Raw genomic sequence first — 20,546 nt, forward strand, 5'->3', positions numbered from 1 at the left:
GTCCACACGGGTAGAGACACGGGCATGTGCCTCAGCCGTGTGTGACACACGGCCTGGCACATGAGCATGTGGTCTGGCAGTGTGTCCCCTGCACCTTGAAATTTTGAAACAGAATGCCCAGGTTTTTGCACACGGCCTAGCACACGGGCGTGTGAGTTGGCCATGTTGCCCCTGCACCTTACACACGGCCTATCACACGAGTGTGTGGTTGGCTGTGTGACCCAAGTCAGAGAGTTACACGGGTATGGACATGGGCTGGGACACGGTTGTGTGCCTCACATCGAATGCCCACACGGCCTATGACACGGGCGTGTCTTTGCTCACACGGCCGGCCACACAGGCGTGTGTCCCTTGCTCCTAAATTTTTTTTTAAAATTTTGGGAAAAATTTCCTGAGTATTCGGTTTAGTTCCGATTCAGTTCTAAGGTGTATATTAGGCATCGAGGGCTCATATAAGGGACAATATGAATAATTTATAATTGGTGTCGAATATGTTTATTAAATGTTATGAAATATTCGTATTTAATTCCTAAATTCAGGTAATGCTCTGTAACCCTGTTCCGACGGCGGATAAGAATTAGGAGTGTTACAATTAACCTGCTTAAATGTGATACAACACACTGATTTTGAGCTCAGTCTACCGGTAGTCAGTGTCATCTTAAGAATGGCAAATAGGTTGTAACAAAAATATTCATAGTTCTAACAATAAAACAAGGGGAATCATTGCTTGAATGACGATGAAATAACTCTCATGGTCCTACATCCGACATTATTAAGTTATAAAAAGTAGCTAAGGGCCCAAGGCTAGAACTTACAGTATAGTTTCATAAACAATTTCTGTGCCTGATTTGATTAAAATAAGTTGATATGTACCATCAAATCATCTCAGTCTCAACAAAAACTAGTAATCCTGCGTAAAGAATGAACAATCATTGCCAAGTTCATTGAATTATACTATTTATCCTTGTGATTACACATTCCAATAATAAAAACTATCAGCAATGAAATGATACACTTCTAACTTGTAACCTGCCTAGCCAAATTATTTTATTCTTTCTTTGCGGCCAAACATGAAATAACATAAGAATTAAATAAAATAAGATATAGGTAGGTAAAAGTGTGAAATCTGGTGTTACCTCTCTGTGATTGTATGAGGGAAAAAGAAAAAGGCAAGAAAATCTGCCGTCGCAATTGAGATTGAGAGCTCCAATTAGATCAACACTTTCATTGCGTCGTGAGAGATTTGGAGCCAATGGGGTCGGGTCGAAAACGATGACCCGAGATGATTTAGGTTTAGAAATTGCGCCATGGTTTTGGGCCTTTTGCGATCTCAAGCTGTTTAGAAAGCTCTCTCTATCTTTCGGTCTTTTCACAGGCCTGGTTTTACTATTTCATAGGGACGGATCATACATTCAAATGTGAATAATTAAAAGTTACTATTTCTTGCAGATTTAAAACAAATGAGAATAGGCATTGTTGGCAATGTAGAAGGATATGAGTTTAAATGTGCTGAAGCATATTATACTCTTATTTATGGGTTCAGGAGGGACTATGAGTGATTTTAAACTTTTTGTTAAAAAGAACAAATATGATTAATACTTAAAAGTTATTTTTTTAAAATGAGAATAGACATTGCGGAAAATACATTATCCAAATCCGAATCTATGACCTTTTGCCTTCTATAAGTTTTAATTTGCCAATGCTAAATTTAAAATTTTATTATGAGTAAGACAATTTAATATATATAAAATATATAAAATAATAATAAAAGATCGTTTTCTGAAATTAAAGTAATTAAGTTAAATATCTTTAAATTTTAAAATCTAAAATATTTTAAAACAAATTTTATTATTGAGAAACTTAATTAATTAAATTATTTTAAATAAATATAATTAATCTTTACATAATTAAATGAATATTATAATATACATTTATTTTTAATGTGACATAATTATATTTAACATATATTATATTTAAAAGTTAGTAAATTTTCAATAGAGTTATTGATTTATATTATTTATATTATTTATGACATCAACTGAATTGTTAATAATTTAATTAAACTCAAATATAAAATTTAATAATCAATGGATTATGGTACGTACACACGCGATGTGTTGAAAAATATCATATACGAATATATTTATTAAAAGTTTATGTAATAATTAAATGAAGTTTTAGTTGAAATAGTAAATTTGAAAGTATAAAACTATAGTGTTTTAGGTTTAAATCTCGTGGATGTTTATTGATTTTATATAAAAATATTGTTGACTAATATTTTCTCATGTGTTATTGATAGGAATGTTTTGGGTATTTATACATGTTGCTGGTGTTATTACAACTCATGATAGGGTCTCATTATTTTGTCTTGGCCCTGCTGCTTCTAGTATTGACATTCTCAGTCCCTAGTATTAACATTCTCTACAAACTCCAGGTTTGTTGGGCACATGTCTACGGAGCAAGCGATCCTTTCTGTTCTTGGACGTATGTCTACGGGCGGGTTCCATACCTGTTGGATGCGTGTCTATGTGGCATGCGGGGCGCACGGCCCTTTCTGTGAGCTTCCTGGATGCATGTGAGTTGAGGCAGTGGCCTTGCGTTGCGAGCTGGGTCCTTGGCTTTGCCTTGTGAGCTGGGGTCGCGAACTCGTCTTAATGTTCTCTTTGTAGCCCGTTTTGCACTCAATCTTCTAGTGGGACCTATTCGGGTCGCGGGCCGGAGACCCGGATCCCTTTTAGGATGCGGGTCGGAGACTCGGATCCCTTTTAGGTAGGGGTGAGCAAAACTCGATTCGACTCGAAAAAATCGAAAAAAAATTCGAATTTCGAGTTAAACGAATCGAGTTATTCGAGTTAATCGAGTTATTCGAATTTCGAGTTCAAATCGAGTTGAGTTTTTAAATTCGAATAACTCGAATAATTTGAATAATTCGAATATCAAACTATAATATTTTACATTTTTACCCCAAACTCCCAAACCTTTTTACTTTTCCCTCAAAACTTTTACTCCTTCCCACTTTCCCCCCAAAACTTTTACTCCCCTCCCCTCCCAACCCCCCAATCTACCCAAAATCCATTTTCCACCAAAATTTTACTCTCCCATTTATTTTTTCTCAAAATTTTACTCCCAAAACCCTCAAAACCTTTTATTTTCCCCAAAATTTTACTCCTCCCACTTTTCCCTAAAACTTTTATTCCTTCCCATCCCACCTCCCATCTATCCCAAACCCTCCCCCTCCAATTTTTTTAATATTTTCCTCCAAAATTTTACTCCCCTATTTACTTTCCTCAAACTTTTATTCCCCAAAACTTTTATTTTTCCCTAAACTTTTACTTCTCACCCTTTACTCTCAAATAAAAATCAAAATTATCCAAAAAATCACTAAACATAAATAGTAATAATTTTATTTATATCTACTATTTATATTATTAAATTAAATTTCACATTTTATATTATTTATATTATTGAATTGTTTAGTCATATTGAATATTTATATTAAAATTGAATTATTAATTATGCCATAAAATATTCGTGTTAAAATTTTATATTGGTATCAATTTCACATTTTATTTTTAAAATAAATTTTATTAAAAAATCATATTTTTACATTTACTATATTTTTAATTCTAAAATACATAGTGACAAGAATCAAGATAATTGAAACAACTAAGCAAGCAAAGAAGTTAACCAATATATAAAAAATTAATAAATAAATTATGAAGTGATGAAAGTTAATAAAAAATTTGATTAAGGTGGACAAATTTTATTACGATGGGTGACAATGGTTACAAGGACCCAAAATTATTTTTTAAAATTTAACTCGAACAAATATATTCGATTCGATTCGATTCGATTCGAATTCCATCTCACTCAACTCGATTCGAGAAAACTTCAAATAAAGTTAGGATGATAAAATGAGATTCGAAAACTCGATTAACTCAAAAATTTTAGATTCGATTCGATTCGATTCGATTCGACCGAATGCTCACCCCTACTTTTAGGATACAGGTCAATAACTACTGATGTATAACAATCTACTCCCCCTTAGTGGGCCTAAGGGGCGTTATAAAATGGCGACCCTTAGGTCCATCATGTCAAGTTTAAATGCAAATTCCTGAATACGCTGCGAGCTGTGATGCATAACAATTGCTTTGCCACGTGTGCGAGCAGGTACCGAGTGTGCGTATCTGACCGTTAAAAGCTGAACCATTTCCATCTGTTCGCTTTTGGATTGTTGATTTTCCTCGATTATCCGAATCATCAAAGAGCGGGAAGAGAAATCCCTCTTAAAAGGGGGAACCTTCGAAGCCCTAAATCTTTCACACAGCATTCCGCAGCCTTCTGAGCGGCCATTTCTTTCCTCATAAGTTTCATTTGTTCCTAGAGAGCCAAGAACTACTGTGAAGGTGGCTCTTGGTTGAGAGGGAATGGTAATCCCTGACTGGTAGAAATATTCAAGTCCAAATGACCGGAAGCTCCTTAATAAACCGTTTTGCCGAGGTTTTCTAGTCTATCGGTGAACCATCTGGCGAATAGAGTTAAAGGGGAAATTTTCACTCGGGTTCAATCGAACTCGAAAAAAATCTGATGAATGGAAGTCTGTCCACGCTCAGCGTACCAATTGTTGAGTAATATTTTCTCATGTGTTATTGATAGGAATGTTTGAGTATTTATACATGTTGTTATAGGTGCTATTATAGTTCATGATAGGGTCCCACTATTTTGTCTTGACCCCACTGCCTCTAGTATTGACATTCTCTACGAACTCCAGGTTTGCTGGGCACGTGTCTACGGAGCACGCGGTCTTTTCTGTTCCTGGGACTGTGGCGGTGGCCTACGGGGCACACGGCCCTTTTGGCGAGCTCCCTGGGTGTATGCGAGCTGAAGTGGTGGCCTTGCATTGTGAGCTAGGTTCGCAAGCTCGCTTTGCGAGCAGGATCCTCAAATTCGCCTTGTTGTTCTCTTCGTGGCCCGCTTTGCACTCAATCTTCTGGTGGGACCTATCCAGGTTGCGGGTAGGATTCGGGAAAGGGATCCGGGTCGGTGACTAGTGATGTATATAACAAATATGAAAAGACAAAAATATCATCATATAATATGACTGACTTTATATAAAAAAGCATAATTGTTTAATTATTTTTCAATTAAATTAAACTACATAGCTTATAACACAAAGGTATCAATATATATTATGCATACACTATTATAACATATATAATATATCAAAAGCAACATATGTATAGTATAAATGTATGATAAGTACTAATAACAATGATATATAATTTTTAATTTTAAGAGAATGTAAGTCGGAAATTTTAAATTAATATGGAGGTGTAGGATAAAATAATAGTAAGATGTAGTAAGATGTAGAAAAGGTGGGTTTATAGGAAGGAATGATTGTGATGATGCGTGGCAAAATCCGACCCATAGAGATACATCATCATTCACATGATTAGCAGAACATTGCATCTTCTGAAAGCGAAAGGGCAGGAATTGAATTATCTATCAAATCTTAAAAATGAAAATGGAGAGTTTGCCACCGCCCTACACTCACTTCGTTCTTGCCTTTTCCTTTTTCCCTTCTTTGTTTGGCAATCGGCTTCGGTCCATTACCATGTATACAGATACATCAATCTTATCATTGTTCCTTTATTCCTCAATTGTCAATGGAATTTATATAAGGAATTGGAAAGTGAAAGTGAAACACCCTGCTTTTAGTTATACTCAAAAGCTAAACATTAATTCCTCTCTCTTCTTTTCATTACTGTGTACGCATGAAGAATTAATTATTTAAACTATTTGTGCTTGAAGTAAAGGCAGGTATGTTCATCACGAAATAAATATATAACATGCAATACTACTAGTTACAACATCGAACCATGATTCATATTCTTTAAAGTGTGAGTGACATGAGGTGTGTCAATTTGCCATGTTCATCCATCCTTTTTTCTTTCTCTCTAATACCCTCGAATAATTTATATTATTAAAGCCAGCCATTTACATCCTATAAATACCTCTCTTATTCACTGCCCTCAAAACACTCTTTTAATATCTTGCTCTTGTGCTTTCCTTTGTATTCATTCCCATGGCCAGTGTTAAGGTAATGAAATTTTGTTTAGAATTAATATTCTTTTGTTTTCGTTACCATTGAACAACTTTGTTGTTTAGTACGTAATGTAGGAGCCTAGGTAGCTGCATATTGAATCTTTGGCAAAACCAAATGGATCGGTCTTCTTTTATTTCAACATCCTATGTTTAACAATTAACAATATCCATGGTCCTACTAAATGAACGAAATTACCCGATGATGAACTTTGTTTGGTTCAGTTAGAACAACATTAATATCTTAAAATGATTTTTGGGGCCTTCCTTCCAGGTTCAATCAACTGCAACAGCATTGCCAGAGAAGGAGACACCAGAGGTAACCCAGGTTGAGAAGCCAGCGGCCACGGAAGTAGAGGAAGCAAAAACAGATGCCCCTGTTGTAGTTGCAGAGGAAAGCGAAGCTCCGGTTGAAGTTGGTACCAAAGAAGCCAATGCTGACGAGGAATAGAAGCCAGATGATACCAAAGAAGAGACTACAGAGGTGAAGCCAGAAACAGTTGCAGTAGAGATACGGTGGAAGCACCAGCAGAAGAGGAAAAGGCTGACGAAGCAGATCGAACAGGTTCCTGTTGTTAATAAGGCTCAGGAATAGAGAGCCACCATTATTAAGAAGAGGCTTTTATCTTACAGGGTGCATCACAGTTCTAGCACCTCTGTTAATTGTTTATTATTATGATCAAAGTGTTTTTGGTTCTATATGGTATTAATCTGGGTCAAGGGTCAACACAAATACCATGCTGATGGAATTAATTAAGTTGCTTTTGTATGATTTATATTGTTTGGGTTCCAAGAGAGTTTGATATAGTTTGATATAGTTGAGTCCAGAAGAAGAAGATAACTACATTTCTTGAAGGGAAAAAGACAATTAAACTACACCGTCTTCTTATATAGCATAATATTTTATCCTATATCCTGTACAAATTTATCTGTGCAGTTAAAACCCGATTTTTAGCCCCCACCAAAATGCAAAATATAACTTAAGTGTTTTTACCAGGTGCCAAAGCTGCACCTAATATGTTCTTGAGTAATAACATTAAGACGTTTTCGCATTTCACCCATGGAGGGATATGGTGGGAAACATATCCGGTAAAAGCAGGTATGAGAGGAAGGAAGATAATCACATGGCTCCGACGTCTTATAAATATAAAGCCGGGAGGCTAAACACCGGAAACCTTCAACAGGTAGATACTTCACTGAGGTCCAGAAGAAAAGAAGTTGCTTCCTTTGATCTGCTGACATTTCTCTAACAATCTGCAATTTTTTTTTCAACTTTAGAAAGTAAATTATTAGGCAGAAAAAATAGTAAAAGCAGAGGAGTTCATCAAGCCAAGTACTACGAATAGCCTTTTATCTATTGATATGTTACTAACATAAAGAAACCATCTTAAAACAGTTTCATCACTGCCTTAACCTCAATTAGTTATATCAAGAACTCTTTTCGAGGCTGATACTACTTCTTGGGCATTAACAGTCAGTTACTATAAATCAAGAACATTCTGGACATATCCTTGCTTCTGAGGTAGTCTCTCAATCACTGTTCTAGTGCAGTTCAACTTTTTGTCTATAAGCTGTAAGTATCTAATAAAATATAAAAAATCCAGGTCGTGATTTGCAGCAATTAAGCTTATCAAAAAGAGACAGGACAGAGGTAAAGACAATGGTTGCAATTTGCTAATTAGTTGTAGCATATTGACAATCAATTTAACATCATTCACCCTTGTTCCATATGCTCATTTTTCAAACTAAACTGCATATATGTGACAAGCAGAATGAAAATTAACAATATAGAATTAGATTTTAAAGAAAACATAGATACCAAGACCATGTGTGATTAGAACACGTTCCTATATGTCCATACCTCCCAGAACCAGGTTATTTGAGGATCACTTTCTTTGTAGCCATTGTACTCAGTATGTGCCTTCCAATCATCAACACAAATGGGACTTTCGCTTCCATACAACATCCGATCAAGGTCCTCAAGCTCTAAACTTTGGAAAAAGATCTTCTGGAGCCTTGAGTTAGAAAGAATATGGCCGAAACCTTGGGAAAAATAGTCTACCTGTTCAGAAGTAGATGTTGAAAAGCGATCACGAATAAGAAGATTAACATATTCCTGTCTATTCCTGCTATTTACTACAATGCTTTTCCCACCAGCGCATAGTTCCACAACTGTCCTGGATCCTAACTCCTCAACTTCTCTAACAAATGTCAGTCCTAAAGCATCTGAATCAATAAACTCAGCATCCATCTCCAGAATCTTCTTGCAACTGCTATACAAGCATGGATCTGCCTCTCGTATATCTTCCAAAGATATATCCATGCCAGCCAGTTGTAAGAAAAATACACGATCAAAGACAATACCCACTTGCACTTTATGCATCAATGCCAATGCAATCACGCGTCCAGCAAAACTGAAATACTCGAGGTGCAAAGGATCCATCCTAGATGCTGCATATAGAAGGAAATACATAAGTAAGCATACACTTGCGCCAGAGTAAAGGGAAATCCATGCAACTTATGAAGTATCATAGGGTCTTCAAAGACTGCTTAAAAATATAAGAAAATAATTAATAATAGAGAACATTTCAAAAGGAACCTAGTTCCAGGACTATTCTCAAACAAGCAACAAACAGAATCTGGTTTTGATGGCAACACTCAAAAAAATGAATCAAGGTCTTGATGTCAATAAAATAATATAACGGAGAAGCAAACATGTTTCATCTTGTGAGGTTGGCCGACAACCACATAAATCTCAAAAAGAATTAAAGTAGTCCTCTCGGTTAAGCTCTCTCAAAATTCTTGTTCACAACCAGATTCAAAGCCTTACTTTCTCTGTTTACTTCATTTTGAATTCTCTCTTCCCTCACCCGCCCTTTCTATTGTTCCTGTTCCTCAACTCAAAACTCAAGCTACTAATTGGCTATTGTCTTTTCTATTTTTCCTCTTTCTCAACTCAAAACTCAAGCTAATAATTGGCTATTGTCTTTGTTTCATAGCATATAATAACATATACTGCCTTTGGGCAGGTTGAGATGGTGTAACATGTAAGGAGCCATATCCAATGTGCCAGACACATCTTGTATTACCAGGCATGCGATATATTTGGAGTAAATTATATAGAATGACCAATGCAGACGAACAAAACAAGAAAACAGTAAAGTGAAATACAAAGCCTCATTTGGTCTACATAGAATATCATGCCTAGGTTGGAAAGGGAACAACTGTTTCTAAAAGCAGCCCAAAACCAATGAAAACTAGAGATCTAAAAACCCTTCAATGACTCATCAATTGAAATTTATACTCGAGGGTCCGAGCAGAAGAAACAATAAAGATTGGAAATAAATCATAGGTCTCACTGGCCAAAAGCAAGAGAAGGAAGAAAAATGGGTAAGAAAACATAGGCCAACAATTCAGGCATGCTTTGAACTCAACACTTACTAGGACCATGAGAATCTCTCTTTATGTCATTAAGGATACCTACAAAGTACACTGTAAATAGTATTACAACAGTAAAGTGAAATACAAAGCCTCATTTGGTCCACATAGAATATCATGCTTAGGTTGGAAAGGAAACAACTGTTTCTAAAAGCAGCCCAAAACCAATGAAAACTAGAGATCTAAAAACCCTTCAATGACTCATCAATTGAAATTTATACTCTAGGGTCCGAGCAGAAGAAACAATAAAGATTGGAAATAAATCATAGGTCTCACTTGCCAAAAGCAAGAGAAGGAAGAAAAATGGGTAAGATAACAAAGGCCAACAATTCAGGCATGCTTTGAACTCAACACTTACTAGGACCATGAGAATCTCTCTTTATGTCATTAAGGATACCTACAAAGTACACTGTAAATAGTATTACAACAGTAAAGTGAAATACAAAGCCTCATTTGGTCCACATAGAATATCATGCTTAGGTTGGAAAGGAAACAACTGTTTCTAAAAGCAGCCCAAAACCAATGAAAACTAGAGATCTAAAAACCCTTCAATGACTCATCAATTGAAATTTATACTCTAGGGTCCGAGCAGAAGAAACAATAAAGATTGGAAATAAATCATAGGTCTCACTTGCCAAAAGCAAGAGAAAGAAGAAAAATGGGTAAGATAACAAAGGCCAACAATTCAGGCATGCTTTGAACTCAACACTTACTAGGACCATGAGAATCTCTCTTTATGTCATTAAGGATACCTACAAAGTACACTGTAAATAGTATTCACTTTTTTCACATTCTGCTAAACAAAATTTTGATGCACTGTTTCTTTCTTTGAAGAATGATAATTGACAACTGACATGGGTAGGTACTTTTGCTTTTAATTTGCTAGAGCCTGCAGTTCATGTAACATAATTTAACCAGTACAAGATGCGAAGACAGTCCTCAAGAATTTTACCTTTCTACTACCTCAATCCATATTTACAACCAAACAAGAGAACACCAACACAGGAAAATGACAGATAAAGAGAGCAGTAAAAAGTCTTCACTAACTGAAAGTAAGTTCAGAATTTTAGAGGAAGATTACCAGGATTAGGAAAAAATCTTCTACGATCATAAGCACAAGGCAAGAAAAGGGCATTCTCCGGATTGAATATAGCTTGGCATACCAATAAAAACCACTCCCTCAGTACACCAGGGCCAGTGGCTTCTTCATTTTTGAATTCCATGAATAGACCAGCATGAAGTGATTCAGGGTCCACACGAGCAATGTATTCAAATGATTCTGCCAATAACTGAGACCTGTCAATCAGCATCTCATGCAATTCCTCATAGTCATCTTTTACCTCAGGAAACATCATCATGACCAAATGCCTCCTGGATTCAAAATCAGTGACATCCTTGTGCTCAAGTAGCCATTGATTATCATCATCTCGCCTGGAGAATCTAATTATTAAGGCACACAAAGAAGCCTTCATATTCCTCAAAACCATCCAAAACTTTTCTTCAGCACCTTGATAAAGTTTTGAGATACCATTTAGTTCCTTCAAAATGGAAAGATACTGGGACCACCCTGAATGAACAAATTCATCGCCATTGCTTCCTCTTGCCACAAGGATTTCCTCCACTCTGATAAGGCAATTTTTCATTTTATGCAACAATTTATCAAATATGAGATGAAGATTCCTAATCTCATCCCTATAGAGAGGATGGTAATCAATTGATATCGGAATTCGGGATTCCACCTGCTCAATAATGGCAGACCTCAAAGGGTTCAAGAAAGCTACGAATTCCCGGAAATGACTCGATGACGGTCCCTCACTAGTGGTTGAATACAAACTAGAATCCAACTCCTCAGATAAATGACTAACCAACTCATTAAAAAAGGGGAAAATCTCCTGCACAGTAAAGCCTTTAACCTTCGTCCGCATTAAACCCATAGAACTGCTAACACTTTCAAGCAACACGCTCAGTGTACTCCGACACCAAGCATACAAACTATCCTCATTAACAACCTTCCGTAGTAACTTGCAAAACTCTAATGCTATTGGTGCACAATAAGAATGCAGCTCTTTTGGTAAGTCCATCCTACATGATGTTAAGAAATCTCTTATTGAACTATTAGCACACTGCTTATTACCGTCAATAGGAGAAATATAAAGCATTACCAAAGCGGCAGGAGCCGAAGATACCATAAATATCTGCAAGTCAGCAGAAGCAACCTTGCCGTTGTCCTTGTGAGCAATTGTGAAGAATTTGTCCAAGCAACCTTTGATGCTTTGGGTTGGGGAATGGACCGTTTCTCCTCGGCAAAGGGAGGAAATAAGGGAGACCAAGTCGTCCATGACTTGCCAGGTTTGCGGGTGGTCAGTGGACCGCATACGGCCGACGAGTTGGAGACCGGCATCGTTTTCGATGTGGCAGTCTGCTAGGGATTGTTCCCACTGTAGCTGCTTCCCATGATAAATTAACCGTTGTTCGAATACTGGAATTCCTGTCATCACATGAATCCGTTCGTGTAGGGATTTCACGGTGTCCTCCGAATTAGCCGTGACTACCATGGTCTTGCCCCCCGAGAACATCCGGACAAAGAATTGGAGGCGTGTGGAGGAACAAGAGGCGGAAGACGACGAAGCATCAGAAGAGGAAGGGCGGCAATCGATGTGGGAAGGAGGGAAGGCGAAAGGTGGGGCTTTGGACACGGCTGCGATCGGGTGATGGTGGTCGTCTTTTCGCATTCTAACAGGGACTAAGGGAGCCTCGAAGTCTTGGTCGCCGTCGAAAGCAAGGGCATAATCGTCGAACTTGCGCTTGGAGGAAAGGCGATGGTCGTAGCCGTTGGAGAATTGATCAACGGCGGGGGATGGGAAGAGAGACATTGGAGGGTAGAGAGCCCCCAGCCTGCTATGGTTGGGGGGAAGCAGATAATCAAGAAGCCGACACAAACATCAAAAAAGAACAAACAAAAGCTTGAAATTGGAAAACCCCTCAAAGGAATAGAGATGGAAAACCCTATAGAAAATACAAAATATAAGGAAATAACTTGTAGGCAAAGGATCCAAGTTTTACACACTCGCGCGAGGCCTGTGGTGTCGTCACCTAAGCAGCGCAACAAACACTATCAACTAATAAATCTTAGGACAATTTACCAAAAAAAGCATTTTTTTTTAAATTATCAAAATGAACCTGGGCAAATGATTACTAGAAGAGACACCAACACTGGATGAACTTTGGACACTCGGAATCATCTAACAATTATGCAGAACAGCAGCCGTCTTTCTTCACAGCTGAAACATCATCCCCAGAGCCGACATTGATGGTTTGTCTCTTGGGCAATGTTGTTTGATCATTCCCTCATTCGAGTACTTTTTGACTGGTCACATGATGTATTTGAGTTAATACTTCAGTGAATGCATGCTCAACATTTGTAGATTCAATGGCAGATGTTTCCATAAAGAAGCGCGTACATATGGGTGCGACTTATCTGTTTATTTTTTTCTCCAAAACCCTAAAAATCCAAAAACCCTAAACTCAAAAATCCAAAAACCTACAAGTTAGGAAATCATAGCTACGTCAGCGCGCTTTGTTGACGTGGCCGCGATTCCCTGGCACGTCCCCTAACATCGAGCTGACGTGGACGCGATTTGCCGAAAAATGGCCCATTCCGGTAAATAATAAAATATCGGGCCCATTTCGGTAAATTTATAAAAAATTAAGCTTTTATTGGTAAATCAGCCTAAATCTTATGCTATTTTTTTATTTAATTTTCGTATTTACCTATTTTCTGTCCATCAGTATATATTTATACTTATATTAAGTTTTGACTATGTTAATATCATGAATTAATAGACATTAATTTAATTAAAAAATTATTAAAATATTTCTATACATAAAATAATATATATTATTATGAGGGTGTTTTTCTTTTATATTTTTATTTAAATTTTATATTAATATTAAGTCCTAAACTATGTTGGTATCACGAGTTAACATACACTAGTTACATTGAAAAATTACTAAAATATATTATATATATAAACCGAGAGATATATTATCATGAGGGTGTTTTTATCTTTTGTATTTTTTTATAAATCTATACTTATATTAAGTCTTAAACGTGTTGATATCACAAGTTAATATACACTAATGCAAGTTTAAGGGATAAAAGAGACGAAAAACTAAATGGAGGGTTAATATGACTTTTTGTAATGTTAGAGTGCAAAAAATCATTATGTCAAAAATTGCTAATAATAATGTAACTTTAATGTAATTTATTCTTTTTATAATAGTAAAAACTAAATTAATCTATTTAATAGTAAAAATATTAATTTAATTTAATCGCTATAATATAGTGACCTACTAGATCTATTTATTGTTGGATTAATGTGCAATAGACTTGATCATGGTTGATTCAGATTCAGGTCTAGCCGATGTAAAATTTTAGGTCAATTTTCTAGGTTTAAGATCGACTCGACCCGAAAAATGGGTTTAAAATTTTGTCTAAATCCAACTCAGCTTAAAAATACTAAACCCGAGCCCGACTCAGCCCGCCCTTATTAACTTTATAGATATTTTTATATAAAATAAATTTTAAAAATATAATACATCAAGTACATTAAAAATATTAAAATAAATACTTTTCAATAAATTAAAAAATATTTTTATACTTAATTAATAATAAAACAAGAGTTATACAATATCCAAACAATAACAACAAAATAATAATATAATAACAAAATGGTAACAAAACAATAACAATAAAAATGTTTAAATTGATTCGGATTGGACCTGGGCCAAAAAAGCCTATCCAAAACCCAACTCGTTTAGAAAACAAACTTTATTTTTTATTAAAATTCAATTTTTTAACTTATATTTTTATCCAAATCTCCATTTTTTAAACGGATAATTCAAATAATGGTGCAGTCTGCAATCAAAGGGTTTGAATTTCGGCTTCAATTCCATGTAAGGTCGCTTCTATATACATATTTAAACTTTGATTTCGTAATTTACTCGAAAAATTTAAAGTAAAACGTGAATGCATGTGAATTGTGAAGGTGGAAACGGAGGTTTTCCTTCTTGGCTTTGCATGTGAACACGAAGAAGGTGGAAAATAAGCAAGGTTTTGCATTTTTCTTTTTCTTTTTTTGGTTCATTGCATTGCATGTGACCGTGACTACGAAGAAATTGGAAAATAACCGAGCACACTTACCTCAGTGCAACCTCCGACAACGACAATATTATTTTTTAAAGAGTTAACTACAAAAATATTTACTTTTCTTTGACTCAGATTATATTTTAGTCACTTATGTTTGATATGTTACGTTTTAGCCATTTACGTTAACGTTTTGTTGCGAAGTGGTCACTCTACCGTTAAACTTCGTTACAGTCTTACGTGGCAATCTAAGTGAGTTTTAAATGTCAACTTGGATGTCTAGTTGTTGGGATGAAAATAGATTTTTAATTAAATAAATTTAATTTTGGTTGCCACGTAGGACATCCAAATTGACATTTAAAACTCATTTGGACTGCCACGTAGGACCACTATTAGGGAGGTAACGGAACTTAACGGTAAAGTGACTACTTCGTAACAAAACGATGACATAAGTGACTAAAATGTAATATTTAAACATAAGTGACTAGAATGTAATCTGAGACAAACAAAAGTAACTATTTTTGTATTTTACTCTTTTTTAAAATGCAATTTTAAAATTAAAAATGATTTTAATAGTCATCCGAATTAATGAATTATTCTAAATCTAAACTCTCATAAGAATTAAAACAATTAATTAGAGTATTCAACCTAGACCTGTCCATGGGTCGGGCCGGGCCGAGCCCGGAAAAAAATTCGGCCTGACTATTAGGCCCGGGCCCGGCCCGAAATATGGGCCTGAAATTTTACCCATGCCCGGTCCGGGAAAAAATAATAAGCCTGAGCCCGGCCCGGCCCGGTTTTTAATAAACACAAAAAAATATTTTAAAAATAAAAAATAAAAATATTTTTAAAGTATTTTAAAATTTAAAAATAAAAATAAAAAATATATATTTATTATATTCGGGCCGGGCCGGGCCAAAAAAGTTGAGCCCGAGCCAGGCCCATTTTTTAAACGGGCCTCGTTTTTTTGCCTAAGCCCATATTTCGGGCCTATATTTTTACCCGAACCCTCCCATATTTCGGACGGGCCGTCGGGCCGGGCCGCCTGGCCCATGGACAGGTCTAATTCAACCTCACTAAAATAAAAAGATTCATTAATTATAATGATTATCAAAATCTATAACATATGTTAATTTCGATTTTCAAATTAAATTAATTTCCCCACAAGTTCTAGATGGATGATTCTAATGTAGATTCTTTTTAAAAAATTTATAAATAAAATCGAAGTAAAATAAAAGTATATGTTAGAGCGATTAAAATATATATCATTGTGATTATAAACCTTAGAGTTAAGTATTATGAAAAAACAAAAAAAATATTATGTGGGCTTTAAGCAAATCTGTCTAGTTCACAAGTTTTGGAATCTAATATAATTATTGGTATTATCTTAAAAAATTAGTAGCATTATTTATCCATTTACCTCGTAATGATTTATAGTAGTAAAAATATCAAAATACTAATTTTCTTAGAAAAATACGAGGTCAACTGTTTCTTTGATATTTTTTTAATAGAAACTGAATAAACCTGTCAGTCAGAAAATCCACATCCAAATAGCCCCCACCATTATTCAACTTGGGTTTTGTGTACGTGTTGATATAAGATTGGTTCTACTGAATCTGTGATGTTGTATAATCCTATGTGGGTCCGCAATCGAAGAGAACTAAACACTCAGCTCAGCTCAGCTGAGCTCAACCCATGAGTAAAAAGAACGGCAATTAGTAACCAACCAACTGTTAGAGTGAGTGATTCATGTCTAAATAGCAAGTAATGATAATAAGCCGGGATGTCTTGGGAACAAAAGCCAAACCCCACCCGTATTCATCTATCATCATTGTAAAAAACAGTCCAACACAATAACGGAGAAGTGAGAACCTGAGACTGGATTTTATTTTATTTCCCGAAAGAATAGGAATTTGTATATCGAAGCCAGGCGGTGCGACGAGCAGAGCCGTTGCGCGGAGGCTTCCGCAACCGGTTGCGCTATTTCACACCTCCACTGCCGCCAACGTCTGCGACAAGTCATCGCCTACCAACATGAAAGGCCTCTTCAAATCAAAGCCGCGAACTCCCGTTGACATGGTCCGGCAAACGCGTGATCTCCTCATCTATGCTGATCGCTCCCCCGATAGTCGTGAATCCAAGCGCGAAGAGAAGGTTCTTTTCATCGAACTCCTTTATTTTTTTAGCACATTAATTATTTCGATTTTTTTTTCTTTGTTGATCTGGAGCTTCCCCCCCCCCCCCCGGTTATTTTTGGAATCTAAATATTTTCGAGTTTTGGCCCCGATGAGAATTCAATTGACGGGAGCTAGGGATTTTAGTTACTGCGGAATCAAATGTTTATTAATTTCTTTTATGTGGTTGATGTTTGGTGTGGATATTTACAGCTTGAGCAGTTGTTTGATTAACTGAAAGTAGCATAGCTTCAGCGTCTAATCCTTACGTTTGATCGTATTTTTTATTCAGATGGCAGAATTATGTAAAAACATAAGGGAATTGAAGTCTATTCTTTATGGAAATAGTGAATCTGAGCCAGTTTCTGAAGCTTGTGCACAACTAACTCAGGAGTTCTTTAGAGAGAACACACTGCGGCTTTTGATCACTTGTCTTCCTAAATTGAATTTAGAGGTAACACCAATTAACTGTTAGTTTATCCTAATTGTTACTTCTATGATAGATTGACAAGGTATCTCTTCCTTTAAAGGCGAGGAAAGATGCAACTCAAGTTGTTGCAAATTTGCAAAGGCAGCAAGTGCATTCGCGGTTGATTGCTTCTGATTACTTGGAGGCGAACTTAGATCTAATGGATATTTTAATAGCAGGGTAAGTGGCACTCAACATTGGTTTGCAGAAGTTATGATTACTATTTTCACCATCTTCTGATTCTTAGATGTTGTTATTCAGTTATGAGAACACAGACATGGCTTTACATTATGGTGCAATGTTGAGAGAATGCATACGGCATCAGACTGTTGCAAGGTGAGCATAGCCAACAAAGTTAATTCATTTTTTCATGATTTGGATTTGGTTCTCATCCTTTTAGTTGATATAATTGGACAACCCAAGCCATTCCTTTTGGTGTTGCACTTCAGAGGCAATCTGGCCTATTATTTACCTATGAATTATTTCCTTTTTATAACAAAACTTTTCATTTGATTTATTATTGTCTGTATGTGTGATGTTTCATTTGATCTACAGGCATGTTTTGGAATCAGAGCACATGAAGAAGTTTTATGACTATATACAACTTCCAAATTTTGACATTGCTGCTGATGCTGCTGCAACTTTTAAGGTTGAGTACTGCTGATTAAACTATGTTAAGATGATCACCTTTTTTTTTGTCAGTCTGATTGTTTCACTTCCAATCTGCATTCGTCCTTGGAATCTAGTTTCAGAACAACTAGTTTGCTGTAACTTTTAAAGTAGGAACTTGATTTGCTTTTCAATTTTAACATTTTCCCCTAAAATATAGGTTGTTTTATGTTGAGTCATTCTCTGCTTCTTTCATTGAGGGTTTTGAGTTATGTGGCTACTGCTATTCTCATGTAATATCTCATTTTCTTACAGGAGCTTCTGACAAGGCATAAATCCACTGTAGCTGAATTTCTTTCCAAGAACTATGACTGGGTGAGTGTTACTCCTTCATTCTTGTAATCCTATAAGTTCTGAAGTTTTTATGTTGAATACTTGTCATGGTACTTGAATAATTAGTTTTCCTCAAAACTATCAGTATCATTTTTTCTCTCTCCGATACTGTCAGCCCATATTTTTTCCAATTAGAATAATTGTATTTGCTGTTTCATATATGATTAGATATTTTTACACATGATTGAAAATTGTAGTGACACTACAATAGCTATATCAGTAGTCCCTGAATTTCTTCTTCATGCCCCTTTTTATGTTGAAAGTTTTCATTGATTACAGTTCAATAAACACCTTGCTTTTGGTTTCAGTTTTTTGCAGAATATAACTCAAAGTTGCTGGAATCTACCAACTACATTACGAGAAGACAAGCTATTAAGGTATGACACTTCAGAAAGAAACAGTGAGCGTTCTAGTGGTTTTTTTTCAATCAAAACAAATGTGCTTTTAAACATGCTTTATTCTCTGAAATTGATTGTTTCCTTGAGATGATTAAAGAGGTTATATAGATGGTCTAAGGTCTCAAGAGATGCCAACGACCTGACAGATAAACTGGCGAATATGGGGTCTACAGAGCTCAAGATTTCATTGCATGGTGTTAGGATGTTTCTGTATTCTGTAGGATGCCAAGGTTTATGTTCAGTTCGTTTTATCTATTTTGTACTGTTTTAAACCATATGTTCTTAGGCGGATTTATTAATGATATTCTGACTTAGCAAAAGAAAAAAAAGGAGTTTTTGAGAAGTATGAGGAGTACAAAAAATGTGTTATCCTTCTAGAATCTGAAACATCAATAGTTTGTTAAGATAATGATTACTAGAAGTGCTGCTTAAGATTTGATCACAACTCAATCCAATTGAAGTTCCTTCGTTAAGTTGTCAAAATCATAGTAGAATGATGGCCAGTGTAATCATAGTAGAATGATGGCCAGTGTATCTCTAAAGATTTCGAAATCTGATGTGGCAGTGTTAATTCCTGTTTTATAATTTGTTGCTTAGGAGACCTTTATATCTTGCTTATTGTTTACTCTGTTCTCGTCTTATGTTACAGTTGTTGGGGGATATTTTGTTGGACCGCTCAAATTCAGCTGTCATGACTAGATACGTGAGCTCAAGGGATAATTTAAGGATTCTTATGAATCTTCTAAGGGTATGATACTTACCCGGATTTCTTGATTTCATGTTTGATTATCCAGATGTTATTTTCTTGGTTTATTTTATTCTAACAATATAGTATATTCAACTTGGCTGTTGTACACATTTGACATGAGGGTTAAGTTGTCATTGACTATTGTCACAATGATAGGCATAAGTGTTATACTGGCTTATTGCTATTATCAGCACAGTAGCTGTAACCACTGAGATTTTCCTTGTTCAAGACTTCAAGTATTAAAACGCAGTTGTAATGTCTTTAAGTCTGATGTTATTATATGGAATAAATATAATAATAAAAAAAAAACTAGTCTTTAAGTTTGATGTTATTATATGGAACAAAATTCAAACACTAAACAGTGAATTCCTTTTCCGCAGGAATCAAGCAAGAGCATCCAATTAGAAGCTTTTCATGTTTTCAAGGTGTGGTGTTAAATTTCTTTTCCACTTGGATCTCTTAGATAGTAGTTTGAAACATTCAATGGCTCACCATTTCCCTTGGTTATTTATATGTGTGGGTATGTTTCTACAGTTGTTTGCTGCGAATCAAAATAAGCCTCCAGATATCGTTAGCATACTGGTTGCAAATAAAAGCAAGCTTTTACGTTTGTTTGCTGATTTCAAGACTGATAAAGGTACAAAATGGTAACAAAACCTTTTTGCTTGTAAATTTTATGGTTGCCACTTTATTTATCGTTTCTTATTGGTTGACTTGCAGCTGATGAACAGTTTGAGGCGGATAAGGCTCAAGTTGTGAAAGAAATAGCTGCCCTTTAGCTTTAAGACTGGCCTGGGCATAGTGATCTCTAGTGTACTGTATTCTTTCTATTTTTGGTTTTAATGTTATTAAAACAAGCTGACTGTGATTCACATAGTGATTTTTTGTAGGACGTATGTGCAATATTATATTATATATTATATATATATGTAAAAGAGGCTCTTATTCTTAATCTTAGTTTATCATTATCTGTAATTAGCACTGGTTTGCATGGATAGCTACATAAGCGTTGTGTTTGCGGATGCAAAAAGACGAATGGGCTGGTTTCTTGGGTTGGGAGAATAAGGCA

At 35.7% G+C, this 20,546-nt stretch overlaps 2 protein-coding genes across 4 annotated transcripts; one reads left to right on the forward strand and one right to left on the reverse strand.

Moving 5' to 3' along the window:
* Positions 1-6,920: 6,920 nt before the first annotated feature.
* Positions 6,921-12,633, reverse strand: LOC105769402 (E3 ubiquitin-protein ligase UPL5). Of its 2 annotated transcripts, none has more exons than XM_012590012.2 (3): positions 10,622-12,633; positions 7,964-8,553; positions 6,921-7,374 (listed from the first exon to the last, which is right to left on the reverse strand). In XM_012590012.2, the coding sequence occupies exons 1-3, from the start codon at positions 12,411-12,413 to the stop codon at positions 7,093-7,095; spliced, it is 2,664 nt and encodes an 887-aa protein (XP_012445466.1). In that variant the 5' UTR covers positions 12,414-12,633; the 3' UTR covers positions 6,921-7,092. The 2 variants fall into 2 exon arrangements, with proteins under 2 accessions (XP_012445466.1, XP_012445467.1); XM_012590013.2 differs by having other exon boundaries at positions 6,921-7,356; positions 10,622-12,632.
* Positions 12,634-16,398: 3,765 nt separating this feature from the next.
* On the forward strand, positions 16,399-20,452 carry LOC105769545 (putative MO25-like protein At5g47540). 2 transcript variants are annotated; one of them, XR_008196098.1, is made up of 11 exons: positions 16,399-16,840; positions 17,153-17,314; positions 17,391-17,509; positions 17,591-17,665; positions 17,885-17,978; positions 18,254-18,313; positions 18,640-18,708; positions 18,827-18,959; positions 19,379-19,477; positions 19,858-19,902; positions 20,012-20,114. XR_008196098.1 is itself a non-coding variant. In XM_012590241.2 (11 exons), exons 1-11 carry the CDS (start codon positions 16,721-16,723, stop codon positions 20,254-20,256), a joined length of 1,005 nt encoding a protein of 334 aa, XP_012445695.1. In that variant the 5' UTR covers positions 16,403-16,720; the 3' UTR covers positions 20,257-20,452. The 2 variants fall into 2 exon arrangements, 1 of the variants encoding a protein (XP_012445695.1); XM_012590241.2 differs by lacking the exon at positions 18,827-18,959 and adding an exon at positions 20,198-20,452 and having other exon boundaries at positions 16,403-16,840.
* The last annotated feature ends 94 nt before the right edge of the window (positions 20,453-20,546 follow it).

Source organism: Gossypium raimondii, chromosome 5, assembly GCF_025698545.1.
Source record: "Gossypium raimondii isolate GPD5lz chromosome 5, ASM2569854v1, whole genome shotgun sequence".
NCBI classification, from domain to species: domain Eukaryota; kingdom Viridiplantae; phylum Streptophyta; class Magnoliopsida; order Malvales; family Malvaceae; genus Gossypium; species Gossypium raimondii.